Source organism: Lactuca serriola, chromosome 6 (genome assembly GCF_051521515.1).
Source record: "Lactuca serriola cultivar US96UC23 chromosome 6, Lser_US96UC23_V15, whole genome shotgun sequence".
NCBI classification, from domain to species: Eukaryota; Viridiplantae; Streptophyta; class Magnoliopsida; order Asterales; family Asteraceae; genus Lactuca; species Lactuca serriola.
Genome location: NC_136413.1, coordinates 131,973,229 through 131,991,841, shown reverse-complemented (window position 1 = coordinate 131,991,841; position 18,613 = coordinate 131,973,229). Strand labels below are relative to the sequence as shown.

At 34.9% G+C, this 18,613-nt stretch overlaps 3 protein-coding genes across 4 annotated transcripts; all 3 read right to left on the bottom strand.

Annotated features, from left to right (window-relative positions):
• Positions 1–501: 501 nt before the first annotated feature.
• Positions 502–2,755, bottom strand: LOC145056844 (uncharacterized). Its single transcript, XM_079004573.1, has 8 exons — positions 2,403–2,755; positions 2,054–2,184; positions 1,864–1,941; positions 1,721–1,765; positions 1,575–1,619; positions 1,165–1,216; positions 993–1,089; positions 502–900 (listed from the first exon to the last, which is right to left on the bottom strand). The coding sequence occupies exons 1-8, from the start codon at positions 2,692–2,694 to the stop codon at positions 735–737; spliced, it is 906 nt and encodes a 301-aa protein (XP_078860699.1). The 5' UTR covers positions 2,695–2,755; the 3' UTR covers positions 502–734.
• A 110-nt stretch (positions 2,756–2,865) lies between these two features.
• LOC145056843 (lipase class 3 family protein) lies at positions 2,866–6,113 on the bottom strand. 2 transcript variants are annotated; one of them, XM_079004571.1, is made up of 7 exons: positions 5,589–6,113; positions 4,853–5,050; positions 4,466–4,738; positions 4,286–4,388; positions 4,082–4,200; positions 3,809–3,985; positions 2,866–3,724 (listed from the first exon to the last, which is right to left on the bottom strand). In XM_079004571.1, exons 1-7 carry the CDS (start codon positions 5,886–5,888, stop codon positions 2,966–2,968), a joined length of 1,929 nt encoding a protein of 642 aa, XP_078860697.1. In that variant the 5' UTR covers positions 5,889–6,113; the 3' UTR covers positions 2,866–2,965. The 2 variants fall into 2 exon arrangements, with proteins under 2 accessions (XP_078860697.1, XP_078860698.1); XM_079004572.1 differs by having other exon boundaries at positions 5,593–5,777.
• A 3,651-nt stretch (positions 6,114–9,764) lies between these two features.
• PUM24 (pumilio 24) lies at positions 9,765–13,771 on the bottom strand. The gene is made up of 17 exons (XM_079004570.1): positions 13,364–13,771; positions 13,002–13,055; positions 12,835–12,896; positions 12,659–12,740; positions 12,453–12,576; positions 12,284–12,367; positions 12,072–12,186; positions 11,822–11,972; positions 11,620–11,733; positions 11,473–11,544; positions 11,276–11,326; positions 11,150–11,200; positions 10,964–11,071; positions 10,723–10,896; positions 10,491–10,565; positions 10,161–10,414; positions 9,765–10,055 (listed from the first exon to the last, which is right to left on the bottom strand). Exons 1-17 carry the CDS (start codon positions 13,658–13,660, stop codon positions 9,920–9,922), a joined length of 2,004 nt encoding a protein of 667 aa, XP_078860696.1. The 5' UTR covers positions 13,661–13,771; the 3' UTR covers positions 9,765–9,919.
• Between the last annotated feature and the right edge of the window lie 4,842 nt (positions 13,772–18,613).

The following is an 18,613-nucleotide window of genomic DNA, read 5'->3' as shown; positions in this document are numbered from 1 at the left end:
TCAAACTGTTTGATATCACGCTTAGAAACCTCTAATTGATTTAATGGATTCGGTCCTGACTCCTCTGAAATGTTTTTACTTGGACAGGTAAGATTCGGGGTTACGTCTTACTCAGCCAAACATTGACTCAATCAGAAACTATCAAACAGCCCCTTAGTGAATGCATTGCTTATAATTCAAAAGATTCCCCTCGGTGCACTCCCAATGTTCTTTTCCCCAGATAAACTACATTTGGAGGTAAATCACTTTCCAATTATGATTTTGACTCATCCATTTGTTTTGACTTTTATAACCCTCATTTTAATCAAAATAGAGAGAATCAAAACAAATGTATAAAAATCAGAACTGTTGTTTTTATGTTGATGGATCAAAAACACAAGCGGAAACAACTCCCAAACCACAATGTCTCGCTGAAACCTCATTTACCTTGTGTTTGATACACACAACAAAACTAGACTAGACAAGGTTTCTATAGATATTTTTGTTGATGAGGATGACAAGGGCATTTACGTCTTTTTTTGCACAGACAAAAAATAAAGCGAGTCCTATCGCCACCATGGGTATGATAAAAAGAAATCACATATCACTCGAGTCCCAGCCTAATACACATTGACATTATAAATTCTCATCTCGCAAATGTTATGGCCAACATTGAAATGTTGGCCTACAATCGGGTTCCTAATTTAAAACCCTTTAAATTAGGAACCATACTGCTAAAAATACCAAAATCAAGACTAACCACCATATCGAACCTTAAGAACCTCGGGTGGTTCTTCTTCCATGATACCACAACCCGTTGTCACCAAGTATTTCCCAAGGGTTGTTATACGGTCTGCAAGATACGTATGATCTAAAAAATTCTCATACGCTTCATTCCCAAGATTCTTTGCTGCCAATACGCTACACAAAATGATTTTATCCATTTTATCAACTTTTTTTTCTCTAGATAAATGATTTTTTGTTGTTGTGTGATTAACTTTTCAAAAACTTACCAATGCCGACAATAAACACGACAAGGAAGCACATCATCTCTCCAAATCTTCTCAATACCAAATCGTCCATATCGCTCATGGTACACCTCTTGGCTTCCTGAAAAAAAAAGGACAAAAGTTGGATACATTTTAATTATCTAATTATTTTGATTCAACTAAATACTTGAAATACCTTTGCATCTATTCTGTAAATATTCCTCATCGCTATAACGTGCACACAGAACCTGGCATTCATAACCAAAAATCAACAAAATGTAAATCCCTTAAGAAGTTGTTATTTACTCGTTTAGTAAAAGGTTAAATGTGCATTTGTAGAACTGTGTTTATATTTTTTCCCAAATTATGCAAAAAAAATAGTTTTTAGATGAAATATGCAATGAGTAGATAAGAAGGTGCTTTGATAATTTGTGTCGGTTTAGATAATTTGGTGAAAAAAATAGAACATTATTGCATAAATCGATAAAAATGTGAAATATTGTGGAATAAATTGGTAGTGTTGTGTAAATTGGATGAAAGGTGAGTAATTGTTGCATAAATGTGCATTTAACTCTTTAGTAGATATGTTAATAGGGTGTCACTCACAGCGGGTGTAGTATACTGGCTACCTTCTAGTGTTACAGGGAGGACCTATGAAACCAACATATTCGTTCATTGTTAGAACTAATAACACAAATCTGGAGAATTTGGGATGGATTCTTATGAAGAAAAGAAATTGCATAGTAACTTACAGCTAAAAATCGGAATTCATGCTCCCTCTCAATGAAGGATGGAATCTGATTACCATAAGAGTGAGTTCTATTGGTTAATTTGTGAGTTTGTTCATAGATTCTTGTTCCAAAAGAAAAATGATAGAACATATTTCAATACATACCTCTGACTTTTTGATTTCGAAAACAGTAACTATAAGTGATTCACCTTCACATGGCTCCACACTCAAGCTTGAAATTTCCTGAAAACATAAAAAATTATCATCTCATCATGACATAGTTATATGTTTCATCTGGAACAAACAGAGAGTGATTTTGCAACTCTGAAGTACTTAATCTGGGAAACAGTAGTACCTTAGTTTCAGGCTTAGCAATTCCACGCTCGAAGAAAATGGGAGCAACGTGAGCGAAAACACGTCTAAATCCGTTTAATTTTGCAACTCTGAAGTTGATCAGATCGGGAAACGTACTCCTTGCGCTCCGTTCTAATCGATCAAAGGTGAAGTTTAGTTTGAGTATCGAATTTACGATTTCAACATTGATAAACCTACGGTGTTAAGTTTCTATTCCTTAATTGATACTGAAATCGAACTTTTGAGAATCGGTATCGATTTCAGATTTGCATTGCTAGGTTTAAAAACTAGAAACCAGTCGACATTCAGAACAAATGATTTGGGTTAGACGTTAGAAGTGTGAAGATTACCAGAAAGCAAGGAACCGAAGCCGCATATAGATAATGTTCCATCGGGAGAAACAATCTGTTCGAAATCGGACTCCGTTGTCAGTTCCATCGGCTGCAGGATATCGCCGGACATGGTTGACTGGCCGAGAAAGAGACTCCGGTGGTTGCGCTGCTTGTGTAGAAATCGAAATTGCGAACGGAACGGAACTGGTAGAGTTAGAGATGGAAGATGGAAATTGCGATCCGACGTCGTACTACGCCAAGGAGGATACGTTAACGGCGTAAATGGAGTTCCGAATGAAATTGCGTTCATGGAGTTCGTAGCTAATGAACAGTGGAGCTCAAGATCTCGGTATAAAAAGTGCAAACATAAAACAATAGAAAACCTTACAAAATAAATAAATTAAAAAATAAAATAAAATCGTCAATTTTTCATTCAACTCCGATAATAAAGTTAGCCGAATCGTTTTCGTACAAACAGAAAAAAAAAAATTAATCAACCACCATTCATCAATCATATCATACAGTTACAATATATGTGTAAATATATAATATATCTATATACCAAACTAATATAATCGAATCTATTTTTCTAATTCCACCAATAATTTCTCCATCATCTTCTTATACATTGGCATATAATGATCATTAATCATGGTCCTCGACAACCTCAGCTTCCCATAAAGTTCCCTATTCGTCTCATAAATACCCACACATTCACTTTCCACTTCTTCATGTTCTACATGTTCATCAATGGCAGAATCACAATCACGACTATGATTCTGATCTCTCACAATCGAAACCGAAACAATATGCATAATTTTCCCAGGAGGGTATAAATGGTAATTCTCCGACATATCCGAAGAAGAAATCGCCTGTTCAGATTCAACCGCATCCGCTATAACTTTCTCCTCTTCTCTAATCTCTTCAGCTGCAGCTTCTTCTTCCTCTTCAATATCCGCTTTGTTCTCTTGCCTTTGAAGTTCCTTTTCAAGTTCATATAAAAGTTCACCTTCTGTGATGTGGTCGGAATTCGCATTCGACGTGATGTGGTCCACCGGAATAAGGTGTTCCTCTTCGTCCGTGTCATCATGAGCCGACCCGCCGCTAGAAGAACAGCGGTCAATGGTGGCGTCACGGCGGTCGAGGTTGTTGTTATTGGTGGTTGGGGTGGTTGGGGTAGAATCGGGGCTTTTTTCAAGTATAAGGGTAGTTTCGGAAAAACCATCCGGCGGTGGAGTGCCGACAGCGCGGCGGCGCGCACCCATGCATGACCACGCAGAGAGAGTTGACCGCGTTCTGACCACCGCTTGAGCAACATTTTGGGCGCGCTTCATTACAACCTACAATTTATGAAAAATTAGAATATGAAAATTAGAATATTTTCTGTAAAATGATGAAATGTAATAAATCTTTTACTTTTTTACCTGAGTGCTACTGGAAACAGGGCGCAACATAGCACCAGCACCAGCAACTTTGGCTCTTGCGTTGGCTATTGAAGGGAGACGGGACCCCAAAGCAGTAGCAGAACGATATACAACGTTTAAAACTCTAGTTTGTTCAACTTGATCTCTCAAATCATTTAACCAAGATGACGCTGTAACCTTCATTTTAAAAAAAATTCAGGGGCAATTTTGTCAATTGTCAAAAGAGAGTTATATTATAAGTTGTGTATGTGTATGTATAGTATAGTATAGTACCTCAGTGCGAAGATCGTCTATAGAAGCGGTTGAAAAAGTTGGGACAAGATCAGAGCCGTTGATTATTGTGGTGATGAAGTGTTGACCGGATTCAGCTAATTCCCATGTCATACAAGCAGCTGTAGAATATCAAACTTAGTATAACAATTCGATTGATAATTTTTATATAATTATAATATTAATTAATTTTAGTAATATACATGCCTGGTGCAAATGTGATGCATGAAATAGATGATAAGTCTTTTTGTTCGCGAAGAATGTATGTTAAGAGTGCAGCTGTGCCACCACCAAGTGAATGACCAACAATCTGAAAGATAAATACAAATAGGTATTTATATTTTTGATACAAGCATAAAAAGGTAGTAGTTATGTGTATGTATATACTTTGACTTGATAAGTAGGGTTGTCTTTGAGGGCTTGAAGAAGGAAAGGGATACTGAGCTTTGCAATCCAACGAGCAGCAGCAACCATTCCACAATGTGCATAACCTAAAATAAGATTACTGATTCCACCATCATGTAAAACCGAATGGTGAAAAGGGACAACAGCACCAGTTGCTGCTGTAAGTGTGTCTTTAATACTATGTGTTCCTCGAATCAATAGAAGGAAGCATTTTGAATCTTTATCACAGATAATCGTGAACGCAGGCTTCAAAAGCTGCATTCGTTATTTTATTTTATTTTTAAAAAAAAAAAAATCAAAGTCAGTGATATAGGAAAGGGATTCAAGATTTTATTAAAGATGATTGAAGAGGTAGTTGTAGTTTTGTACCCCTGCTTTTGGCTTCTGCAATAGGACATCTGCTTCTGAAAAGCCAGCAGATTCTAGAAAGACTGGGAATGGTTTCTTTGAGAAAAGCATGCAGAGAGTCAACAATCTTAAATAGTGTTTTAACTCTGCAATGATTTCGGGTCCCTTGAGTTGTATGCTGTTTTCTCCAGCATATACACTAGCTACTTGTGCATTACCCTGAATAAAGATTTAGCACATTAAGACAAGTTGTGTACAACTTATTTATGTTCAAAGTAATACAATCATAATGTAAGTATTAACAATTCCTACAGATACCCTTACCTCTGACTTTAAGATATGATTAAAACCTATACTAAAAAATGCAAGAGGGTGGAACCAATCTCTGACATAAACATAGGGTAGTTTGAGTTGTTACTATGAATTGTGGCCTAAGTGAACTTAATTTGAAATAGTGGAAATACAAAATTGGATCTCGTATTACGACAAACTCATGCCAATTGCAGGCAGTTAGTGGTTTTGGGCAATAGAATCATATAAAAACCAGAAGTGAACCAAATCAAACTATATCCATACATGAATGATAAAGGCTAAACCTTTAACAGGTCGACTTTGGCTCAATGATACCTTACCCAACTTAATGGATGAAGCCCGAGGTCAGGATTCAGGAATTTAGGTCAAACTTGATCCACACTTTTGGGTAATCAAACTCGAACTTTAGAAACTAGAAGAAACGAAGATAAGAAAAAGGCGTTACCTGCCTTCGCAACAAATAATTGATGCCGAAAGCCAAGTCTCCAAGAGGCCATTTTCCTAGGGTTTCTGAATATGTGAATCTAAGGGTCTCGGAAAGAGTCGAAATCGTTTCAAACCACGTGGCAGGCGCCTGAGCTGGCCTCCTCTGCGCGATCTTCCTCTTCGATTTACTTGATTTCATGTATTCCCGTCCCTCATCGTCATCGGCGGCCTTCGCATCAGCCGAAGTCATTTTCCGAGCCAATACATAGTACAATAACACCACCGCCCCTGCGGCTGTAGCCATTGTTGTTGCCGCCATGGAATCAGCTCAGAAGCTCGCTGATTCGCGACTCAACGACCTTTTGTTTGTGTAATTCTCGATTAACTGCAGATTAGATCAAAGTTTTGTTGTTTAGCAAAAATCAGGGTACTTGATTTGCACAATTCTATCTTGCGCTAATACATCGAATCTGGAGAGAGAAAAGTTGTGAACAGCGAGACAAGCAACGGGGAAGATACGAGTCCGGAGAGATTGAGACGAGACGCTGAAATTACCTTCTTGACCTTTTATACATTCTAATGTGAAAATGATTTCCCTTCTTTTTTATCTTTTTTGCTAATTTATTGGGTTAATTACGAAAGATATTTTTTTGGGTTTAAACCTAAATTTACTTTCTTTTTTCATAAAAATTGGACAAACACAAACTAATCCGTATGTTGCATAAAAAGCAATCTTTTTCTTGTTTTAAACTTAAATTTTACTTTTTTTTTTTCATAAACATTGGACAAATTAATCTATTGGTTCGAACCGATTGGACCAAGAACTAGAGAGAAGCGGTTCAACTAACACCCACTTTTTGTTTATTTCTAGATTTGAATGAGCCAGTCAATTTTTATAAAAATCTAATTAAACCGGTTAAATTGAATTGTTAAAATTCGGTAGAACTAGTAAATGTGAATAAAACACATGGAAATGAGGCATTTTGCATAACAAAATTTGGTAGTCTTTTTCATATCTATTGAAACTTTTATGTAAATCTTTTAATTGATAACCAATTACAGATCCATTTTTTGCAATTTCAGAAATTGAATAAGAGATAATCATGTAATTGACTTGATTTCTAATGTTCATATTAGCCAACTTTATAGACCTTCAAAATGACAAAGAACTTTTATAGTTTATGTAAAGGATCTTTGATAAGTTTTTCTCTATAGCAACTTGAAAATTTCCAATTATAGTCATTCCTTGTCTATTTCATGACATTCTTATCCTAACTTAGTCATCGACTATTTGTTAAAAAATCTCAACTTCAACAAATTAACAGTTATGATACTTTTTTATGTTTTCATAAGATCCACTCTACTAACCTTCTAATTAGTTTATATCAATATATTCATCATTTTTATTTGATCAACTATATTTAAATTCATCTAATTAACTTATTTTTATTTTTACTAAAACATAAAAACTTTTAATACCATTTTGAGGATGTTACATATTTCAAGGGAGTGAAAGTTTTAAATCCCTTAAGCATTGTCATCTAATTAAGCCTTAAAACCAATTTAATCACTTTGATTTAATTAAGGGATTACCTATTTGATGTAATATGGATAAAAATTCAATTGATTTGCAGTTTTTCAATTGGGACAGATCAATTTTTGAGTAAATTAGTGTTAGAAAGTTTGAGTATTTACTTTTCCTCTATATGCAAAGCCCTAATTGTGGATTAAAATGATTTTGAGAGAATAAGGCATAGCCTTTTTTTAAATGGTGAGTTGGTGGACAGAATGTTATGATGAGTGAACTAGCGGAAGACTGTAACACCTTAACGAGTAAGTGGGTTGAGGATTGGTAGTCTTTTTATACTAATAAGATTTTAATAGATTACTAGCAAGAGGGGTTTATATTTATGAATTGAATTCTTTATCCATATAGTTGTTAAAAACATTAATGGTGATTATGCTTCTTTTCGAAATGCTAGTACTTACATATTGAAGACTTCTTGGGAAAATTGAGTTAAATCTACTAATAATATGGTTGATCACAATCTTGATATGGATACTTATAAGGTGTGAAAGTTGGTTATGGTGACACTATATGTTTTGGAATGATGTTTGACATGGTATTGTCCATTTGTCTAATCGGTTTATAAAGTTATATGATTTGGAATTCTCAAACAATTTGTATGGTTGATTCATGCTTTAAGAGTGGTGCATGGGAGTAGAGTTGAATAGTATTCTAAAGCATGGATGATTGGGTTGGAGTTGGTGAACCTAATCGGTTTACTTCAATATGTCACATAACATAATACAATCAATTCTTAGAGTTAGGGAGTTGTCCTCTACACATTTGTTTCTGATTTCATCTACTAGGTCTCATCTTGACAATGAATGAAGAAATAATCGTTGTTCGAATCAATAGTTATTATTTGCAAATTCGTGAATTGTAACAAATGTAATAGAAAGTTCAAATGTTCAATGCTAATAGGGTTTATTAGCTTGAAAATTTATTAATTCTTAAACGTTGTATAATTTTTAATGCCTCCTTGTTGATTTGTTAATAGATTTTTGATTGATGTTAAAAAAATAATATTAGTTCTTAAATTATGTTTAATTCTATATTCAATATCCAACTAGATAATAGGAAAAATACACAAAACGCATTGCTTTATCATTTTTTTTTTTCAAAATAATACATCAAGCTATCATTTTTTTCAATTTCGCTATTACGCCAAATTACTAGGTAACTTTATGGTTACTATGTACTAAGTCGGCACTCTATTATAGTGTGTCGTTGAAGTTGCACGATGAAGTGGCATTTTCTGACGAAAGGAAATTTAGGGTGGCAAAATTGAAAAACGACTCAAAATGGAATTGTTTTTGTGCTATTTAATCGAGAATGTAGAGCATTTTTCACTACATAGCCTCATTTGAAAAATATTGAAAATAACATTATATTTTTGGTTTTCTTTTAATTTTGTCGCGATAAATATCATTCACAATAAAATGTCACATCACCATGACATACCAACTCTACTACCAAAGAGTGTTAATTCAACATGCATTATTCGAAAAGTTACTTGTAACCGGTTGAAATGACCAATTTAAAAAGAAAAAAAAATGATGAAGTGATCTAATGTTTGAAAAAATAAGTGGTGATAAGTTAAAAAGATGATAAAAGTACTTTTGGGTGGCTTTTGTGTACTTTTGGTAATTTTTGGGGGATGATCAAAGAACGAAGGATATTTTGGTAAAACTTAAAAGGGAAGATTACAATGATATCCTAATAGACATCCCAACTATTTGCCGCGTGAGCAACGGCCCCAATGGACCGAAGTGCAGGATGTCTTTTTTGGTGCCGGAAAATTGGGTGTGTTTTCTTTATAATAAACAATAAACATATTAAATGAAAGGATAATATAACTAAACACAATTTATTATTTATATTTACCTGATTATAAACTATATTAAATAAATAAATAATATACTATTTAATATTAAACACAGTTTAATATATATATATATATATATATATATATATATATATATATATATATATATATATATATTACCTGATTACAAACTTATGATATAATTTTTTATCATTTTTACAACAATAATTGACTAAAGTATTGTTTTTGTTGCATTTTTTTTTCTAAAGATGGGTAATATTCATAAGTCAATGAGAACTTAATTCAACCCTCAATAATTGGTTTAGTGGATCCAGTGAATTATATACTGGCCTATGCGTTATGAGTTATGACCCCTTTACCTTTTTTTATTTTTGTAATTTGGTTTTTTTATTTTTGTAATTTGGTTTTTTTATTTTTGTAATTTGGTTCAACATCAAGATAAATCATTTCTAATGAAACTTATTATATTCCAAATTAAGCAATTGTCTGTAATTTAATTAAAAAACCACAGTTACAATAAGTCGACAATTCTTGTTTTCAACACTTAAATCCTCAATTGAAACATGTTTTTCGTTTTCGTTTTCTGATTATAAAATAGAACTTTCAACTTTTTTTTCAAAATCCCTAGCTCAAAAAAAAATTGTTATTTATATCTTATTATATTTCTATCAGCATCACGTCATAATCCAAACCACAATTAATCAATAATAAAATTTGCACAATTTGCACGTCATACATAACTTTGTTCATTAGGATAAACACTGAAGGTATAAGAATAGACATTTAACAACATAAAAATATATTAATTGTAGTATCATTTTAAAGTCAACTCACACACGATATAAATAATACATAGTTAATAATTGTAAATTACGCTACATAGTGACATAATCAGACAAAATTTTGAGTTGCAAAATATAGTAAAAACAAAAAAAGATTAATCAGCTTTTTTTGGTTGGTTTTTTTCGGGTAATTTAAGGACACCTTTATCTAGTAATGGCTGCAACTCCTGTTTTGCCATTTTAACCACCTTCGAATCCGAGCTTTCCAAATATGCACAAATGACTTTCGCACTACAAATATATGAAAACATTCAAATATTATTTTATGGTTAAAAGTAAAAACGTTTATAATTATATAATATAAATGTGAATTTGTTGTTAGGTTAATAGGTTTACCTGTGACCTTGGGCCCACATTTTACAATTTCCCTTGAAAGCTTTTTTCCATAAAGTGGAAGCGAATGAAGGGCAATCTATGATCAATTTTCTTATTGTTCTACTAGAATGGAAATCTTCTAGAAGATGTTCTTTTTCTTCTTCTTCTTCTTTTGATTTAGGTATTGCTACAATCGATGCTATTGTTTCATATAAAGATTCTAACTTTTCATCCAATTGTGGGTGGAGTATTCCATCTGCACCCCCTGTAACAACCTACACATCCCAAAACCACATTTGTAAATTTACCATTTTACCCTTTTAATATACTAAATTATAAATTTTGTTATACCTCGAACAAGACCTCTTTCCCATGATTCGATCGAAGTAATTCCTCAGCATTCTCGCAACATGCATCAATCAAACTCTACAAAAATAAAATTAAAAATTAAAAAGACGAAAATACCCTCCACAAAGATGCCACCTTTTGTCCCATCCACAAAGATGTTAATAGGACAAAAGCTGCCCTCTCGATTTATCGAATATGTAAAAAGACGAAAATACCCTCCGCCTAGAAAACAAACCTCAGCAAGTCCACTATCAACCAAAAGTTCTCGCCTCCTTAGTAATGGATCTTTTTTGCCACCTGTCACAGTTTTTACATTCTCTTCTTCATCTTCTTCAACTTCATCTTCATCTTCTTCAACTTCTGAAGATTTGACATTTTCTTCTGCTTCTGCTTCTGTTTCCAAATCGCCCTGATGCCAAAAACCAACATTGTAAAAAACTCCAACCAGGGGCAAAAAAGGAATAAAAAAAAGTTACCTTGATAAGTAAAGAAGGTATAGATGAATCTAATAAAGACAAATCATCTGGACTGAGATAACGTGAGCAGTTTGGATGAAGAAGCTGCAATAATGGCCTCCTTCCATTCTGAAATCATATTTTTTTTAAATTAATAAGTTGTTTGTTAATATAAAAAATTAAATCAAGGAACAATGAAATAAAAACCTTATCAAAAATAAGCTCCTTTAGCACTTTTTGGAGTTCACGAATTATGATCTGTAATTCAAAGAATTTTAATAATTATTTACTCATATTTTTTTTAAACATCTTGTTACAAGAAGCAAGAGCAACCTTTTTTATTAACCGAGTGTCATCAACAACAGAGAGAATACACATGAGTACCTGAAAAACAAAAATAAAACAATTAAAAATTATTAAAATAAATAAATAAAAGATTAAAGCAAACAAAAATAAAACAATTAAAAATTATTAAAATAAATAAATAAAAGATTAAAGCAGAGTTGAGATGGTTTATTCTTAGTTCTTACCATACTCCCAAATCTATCTTGAGCAATCTTACTGACATGACCTTTCATTCCTTTGATAATTTTCTTTCTTTCCTGTTACAAGAAAGGGCTAATTTGTAAATTTAGAGTTATTAAATCAAAATAAAAATAATAATAATATTGACAAACCTGTGCATTTCCATGCTTGATGCATAGAATCCCAATCTTGGATCCATCTTTTGTATGAATCATTCTTACAAGAAGTGCACTTGATAAATGTTGAATAACATCTGCAGCAGATGTCTATACATACATATTATATTACAAATACAACTCATGAAATAAAAAAATTAATTAATTAATTAAAATAATGTTTAAACATTAAACATACCTTATCAGCAACTGTAAGGTACTCCACAAGTGCCTTGTGTAAAATAGAGTGATCCACTATTCCTTTCTCCAAAATCGGTTGAATCACAGATGACATATGTCTAATCACTGATGTTTTTTGAAGATTCAGCTTTGAAATTATATCCACTAACCTATTTTTTAGAATATGAACAATTCCAAAATAATAAAATAGAAAGTAAATCAAGTAGAAATGTGTATTTACTATTTACTATTTACTATTAACTATTTACCTGCGTTCTTTTAATGATACTAAATCCTTGAACAACTGAAGTTCAGTGGAGTATAATTCCATGAGAAGAGCTTGTTTTTGAGTGGCATTTCCCAATTGATAAGCATGTTCAACAACTAGATAAAAAAGATTCAAAATTAAATTTTAATAGTATTAAAAATTGGGTTTAAATGAGTGAATGTGTGTGTGTTATAACTTATAATAAATACATACCAACTGAACCAACCATATGTCTTAAAAGTGAAGCAACATGCCCATGAAGAGAAGAGATAAACCCTGCTAGTTGTTCCTTTGAGGCTGCAAAATGTAAATAAAGGCATGATGAGAAAAGGGTATTTTGGTAATTTGGTCGAGAAAACAACATTTGAATTCTACTACAAACCGTTATCCAACATCTTTGTAATGAGATGCACTGCATAAGTGTTGCAAGCTAGGGTGAGAAAGTGTGGTCGAAGCTCCTCAAAAACAGCATTTCCTTCTTCTTTTGAGCAATACTTAGCACAAGTCTAGAGGTAGAAAATTACGTAAGTACCCTTCTTAAAGAAGAGCATTTCAAATGCAGAAAAGATAAATCTTTAATAATCTCACCTGAAGTACACGACAAGAAACATGGGAGCCTGCAATTTCGGGAATTTTGCCCTTCATCCTCCTTAAAGCATCACTAATCAACCTTGAAACATAGTAAAAAGACCAAAGAAATTAATGACAAAAGTCGGGAGATTATTAAATAATAGTAAAAACATGCAACAATATATTATACATACTTTGATCTATCTTCCTTTGCTATATTGCGACGCCTCATTTTCTCCCATAGTAAAGCAAGCTCCTGTGTTGAAATAATAAATGATAAATTATAATGACAATGTGTATAGCATGTTTTGTTTCTACTCATAAGCCATCACAAACAGTGTATATGAAAGAAAATGCACACTTGTTCAAGAGTGTAATGAGGCCTTCTCTTTTTCTTCCTAGCTTCAGCAAGTTCCTGCAACAAGATATATCAAAAGTCTAGTTAGAAATGGAGTTTCATGTTTTGTTGCTATGATACAAGTCTAGTTAAAACTGTAAGTCAATATTATCTTCTTTACAACAAAAAGCACTTTGAGTTTTAATTAGCAATTTTTCTGACGAATGTAATTAGCAATTTTTCTGACGAAAAGTTGAGATTACATAACGATAATGAAGGTGGAAAACGTAACCCCTTTGACATCTAAAGTTCAAATGAAGCTCCTTTACAACTGTAAGAATGAATAAGAGCGGAAAACATATGCCAATGGAAAACTCCACACAAACCTTAGCTTGTATACGAAGTTCTCGCTTCGTTTTGGGCGCATCCTGAGAAGTATCCGATTTGTTGTATTTAGGTTTTCCGCCAGCGGCCTTGGATTCAAACGGTTTCTTAAACCCCTTGTTCGATTGACCGGCAGCCTTGGAATCAAAGGGTTTCTTAAAACCCTTGTTCGGTTGATTGTTGGAGGGTGTTCTAAGTTTCTTTTTCGGACTGAATTTGCCTCCATCATCGCCTTTTGTTGCGCCTGGAATTCTCTTTCTCTTGTTCGATTGACTGTCTTTTTGGTTCTTGAACGCCATTGATGATAAAAAAGCAGAACAGCGGGTAGCAATCAGATGAAGGTTTTGTGAGGGTTTTACAGCTCAGTGACGGAGGCGTGGTTATGGATGTGGGTTTTAGGGCATCTCTTTTAGGCCAAAGAGTATAACCGTATAAGCTATGTGTGTCGGGTTTCGGGTATACCCGAATACCCGGGGTTTAAAAGGGAAAAAAACATTTTTGGTATTAGTTTGGACTATAAAACTCGAATTTAAGCACAATTATAAAAGAAAAATGGTTAAGTCGTAAAAAAATAGGACAAAGGACTAAAACTACTTAAATTTACTATTTAGGCCATAGTAAAGCATGCTTAACTATTTCAATGGAATTGAAATGACGTTAAAATGACTATATCAATAGTCATTGTATGGTTATGATGTTTGAAGTTATCTGTTGAAATGAATGAATATAATAAAAGTAGAGTAACTTGCTAAAACTGTGAGAATGAGACCTAAATGTATGATACTATAACGAAATTTAATTGCGTATAAGGCAACTAGTTAAAGCATAATATGAAAAATTAAGTTGCCTAGATAAAAAAAACTTAGTATTATGTTATGATAAAAGGTTCCTGAAATAATGTAAAGCAAATATAACCCTTTAAGACAAATGTAATTGTTGATGTTTAATATGCTTACGCAACATTGTGTTGCAAGGAAAGTAGACTAGAGACTATATATTCTACCAAGTACCCCCATTCTCATGTGAGTATATGTGGATTTTCCTATCATAGGATACATGACAAAATAATAATGATTTTAGAGGGTCTTTGGGTGTTCATCTAAAATTTTCTTATTAATTTTTTGACTTCTAAGTCCATGTTGGTGATTTTGTATCATCAACGTGTATTTTAAGTGTAATGGATTAACTTGTTGACTAAAACCAATCTTGATGATTATTAAACAAGTAGAGAAGGTGTACAGTGTACGTTTGTTTAAGTTTATTCAAGATTCAAAGTAAATTGTCATTTAGGGGTGAAGTCCATGAACGAATGGGGTGCGGGAGCAGGGTCCAAGGGGCGGTAGCCCCTAGCTGGGGTCGAGCTAAAATTTTTTATTTGGATTATATTGCTATATTGAAAATGCATCAGAAATCTAAATTTTTTTTGAAATAAACCGATTTTTGACTTTGTTTTGACCCTTATAGAAAGAACATGGATTAGTGACAGTTTTCATACATCAAACTGTTTCAGTGACAATTTTTCAGACATAAGATTGTCTTGTGACAATTTTCTAATGGAAAAGGTATTTAACCAATTTTGGTCTTCATTTTAATGGTACACTCGAAAATCATAACAATTATATTCTATGTCTATGATAAAATACCATAATTATTGTAAGGGTAATTTGGTCAACTTATAAATATTATGAACCTTTGAAGTCTCAAGGGGCTATCTGATAGCTGTTAATTAAATCAGATCTGACTGAGTCTGCTTCTTAATGAAACTTGGTTGTTTTATTTTGCATCTTACTGCCAGAAAAGATTGATTTATTTATGCTTATTTAAAATCAGAGTATCATTTTTAATGAATAATATTGCAGAATTTGTTCCCAAAAACATGATAATGATATTATCAAAGCATTTTCGAAAAAATGTATTTTATTTATATTAAAACATTCGGATGTCATCGTCAATACAAAAACATACGCATAACGAAATATTAAAAGTCTTACAGTAATTAAACTAGTGGCCTAATACCCCTCGAATCTCTTAGCAGAATGTATCATTTATATCGCTACCCAAGCTCTTCCCCTTCGGTTCGGAAGAACCTGAAACATAAACTAAAAACCATAAGCACGAAGCTTAGTGAGTTTCCCAAAATATCGCATACCATACATATATGCCAACTCAAGGTTATGTCGGTCTATTTCACCACCGAGTCTATTTCAACTTATATGCTAGCTCAAGGCTGTGCCGAGTCTATTTCACCTCAGGGTCTATTTCACCCCACATACATATAGCAGACAGGCATACAGGCATACAACACATACAACATGAGTCACAAAGACTACAAGCATATACAATCCCTAATGTCCTACTATATATTGAGCAAACTCACCTCGGTTTGTTGTTAGTCAATAGATGCTCGGGCTGCTGAACCGGAGAATCCTCGCACTAATCAACCAAATAAAAACCCAATTAATAATTGGGTCATAAACCATAACCGGGAATCTAGTTCATTGGTCCAACAACCAGGGTAAAAAGACCATTTTACCATTTCCTCACTTGGCCCAATATCCGAAGCCCAAACTCAATGGCAATAAAAGCCCAATAGTGGCCTAATTCCTAAAGGTTACCCAAAGCCCAATATGGGCCCAAATCCAAGAAGTCCAAAAGCCTAACAATGGCCCAACAAGTCCCAAAACCCCAATAGTCCAAATATGGCCCAAACCATGAAGCCCAAGACCAGTCCTGGTACGTTGCATGTACCAGAAGTACGCCTGGCGTACTAGGTGGCTTGCCTAATCGGGGACTCGAAGGCGTACGCTTGCGTACGCCTAACGTACGCGCCCGTTAAGCACTTTTTCCCTTAAGCACTTAATGTTTACAACCAGACGTCCAAACTTCAGATCCAAGCCTTGGGGGACGTCTTAATTCATAAAGTCATTAACTTGGAACCTTTGCATGGCTCAAAAGAACTCAAACCCTATATTTAGCATCCTACTTTCACCAAATGGACATAAACACATGCATGGTTGATCCACAACCATCAAGATGCTACCTTTATGGACTAAGGATCTCAAAAACATCAAGAGAAGCAACTCCAAAACTTTTGGAGTGGAAGAATCCTAGTAGATCTCATTCATGGGACTAAAAAGTGAACAAAACTCCATAATACTAGATCTAAGCATATAATGAGCAAGTTCCAACCTTTTTACCTCAATGAAGCTGGAAATGATGAGTAGAATCTGGATCTAGAAGTTATCCCTTGGTCAAAGCTCCTACTTCAAGACTCTTCTTCCTCAAGGCTCACCAACACACACTAAAAGACACACAAAGAGGGTCAAATATTCTCTAGAGGGGTTAGGGTTTTGAAATGAGACTCAAAGGGTAATGGAGGCTGAGAAATGAGGGGATCATGGGTCATAATGTTGCTTAAATAGGGTCCATACCCTAAAATTTAGGGTTTTTCCCCTAGTTGCGTACGCCCAACGTACGAGAAGTACGCCCAACATACTCCTACTTTTCCAAAAATGACAAAAATGCCCCCAGGGACCAAATTTACAAACTGTTTACACACCAAGGGTCAAAAATGAAAAGTACCTTGAATCAGGTGTTATAATTCTTCTCTACTTGATTTAGAATTCGTCCTTGGAGTCCGCTGCAACAAATAACTCCGGTTAATGCTCCCTCATATTATCCTCAGGCTCCCACGTCCATTGAGAACCCTTTCGGTGATGCCGCTGCACCTTCACCATATCCATCACCTTGTGTCGCAGAGTCTTCGTCCTCCTTTCAAGGATCACCACTGATCTCTCTATATAATTCAGGCAATTATCCACCTAAATGTCCTCTAATGGAACCACGGCGGAATCATCAATCGAGCCTTTCTGCAGTTAAGATACATGAAAAGTGCTATGAATATGAATGAGCTCCTCCGGCAGATCCAAACGATACACTACCCTGCCCACCCGGGCTAAAACCCTAAAAGGACCTATATACTTGGGGCCCTACTTGTCGTGCTTCCTGAATCGGATGACACATTTCCAAGGTGACACCTTCAGGAGTACCATATCTCCAACCTGAAATTCCAAGTCCGATCGATGTCTGTCTGCGTAGCTCTTATGTTGACTCTATGATGTTTGAAGTCTGCCGAAGACCTGCTGAATCAATCATGTCGTCTTGAGTACCATCTCAGTACTCCCCATGACCCGTTGATCGACCTCCCCCAACATATCGGGGTCCTACACTTCCTCCCGTAGAGCATCTCAAAAGGAGATCGATCAATGTTGGCATGATAACTGTTGTTATACGAAAATTCCGCCAAAATTTCTGATAAAGGAAGATAGGTATCCTAACTACCGACAAAATTTAGAACACATGCCCGCAACATGTCCTCCAAAGGTTGGATAGCCCGCTCACTCTGACTATCAGTTTGCGGGTGGAAAGTCGTGCTGAAGTGCAGACGAGTGGGCAACTCCTCGTGGAATCTCTTCCAGAACCTAGAAGTAAATTGAACATCCCTATCAGAGACCACAGAAACTGGCACTCCATGTCGTGTCACTACCTCCCGAAAGTAGATATCGGCCAACTTATTCATAGAAATACTCTCCTGAATCATAATAAAATGCATGCTCTTGGTCAATCGATCCACGATGACCCATATCGAATCCACGCTGTGCACCGTTCGAGGTAACTTTGTGATAAAATCCATCATAATCTCTTCCTATTTCCAAATGGGAACTTCCAACGACTCCATTTTTCCTTGGGGTCATTGATGCTCGACATTGAATTTCCTGCAAGTCAAGCACCTCTCCACATACCAAGCCACATATAGCTTCATGCATGGCCACCAATAATCGGGCCGCATATACCTATACATCTTTGTCGCTCCGGGATGAATGGAGAATCTCGACTTGTGCGCATCCTCCATCAATACCGGACGCACACCACCCCAATATGGAACCCACACTCTCCGGTGAAGAGTCAACAATCCCTAACTATCATAATTGAAGGAAGCCACCTGACCCACTATGCGCTCACTATTCCGGTGCTCTTCTTTCTTAACCTCAACCTGAGCCTCTCGTATCAGCTCTAAGAGTGGGGTAATCAATTTCATCCTCATGCACAAATCCCTGATCGGGGTAGCAATCGTCTTGCGGATAAGAGAATCGGCCACCACATTGGACTTCCTGGGGTGATAAAGGATCTCACAATCATTATCATTCACCACATCCAACCATCTAGGTTGCCTCATATTCATATTTGGTCGG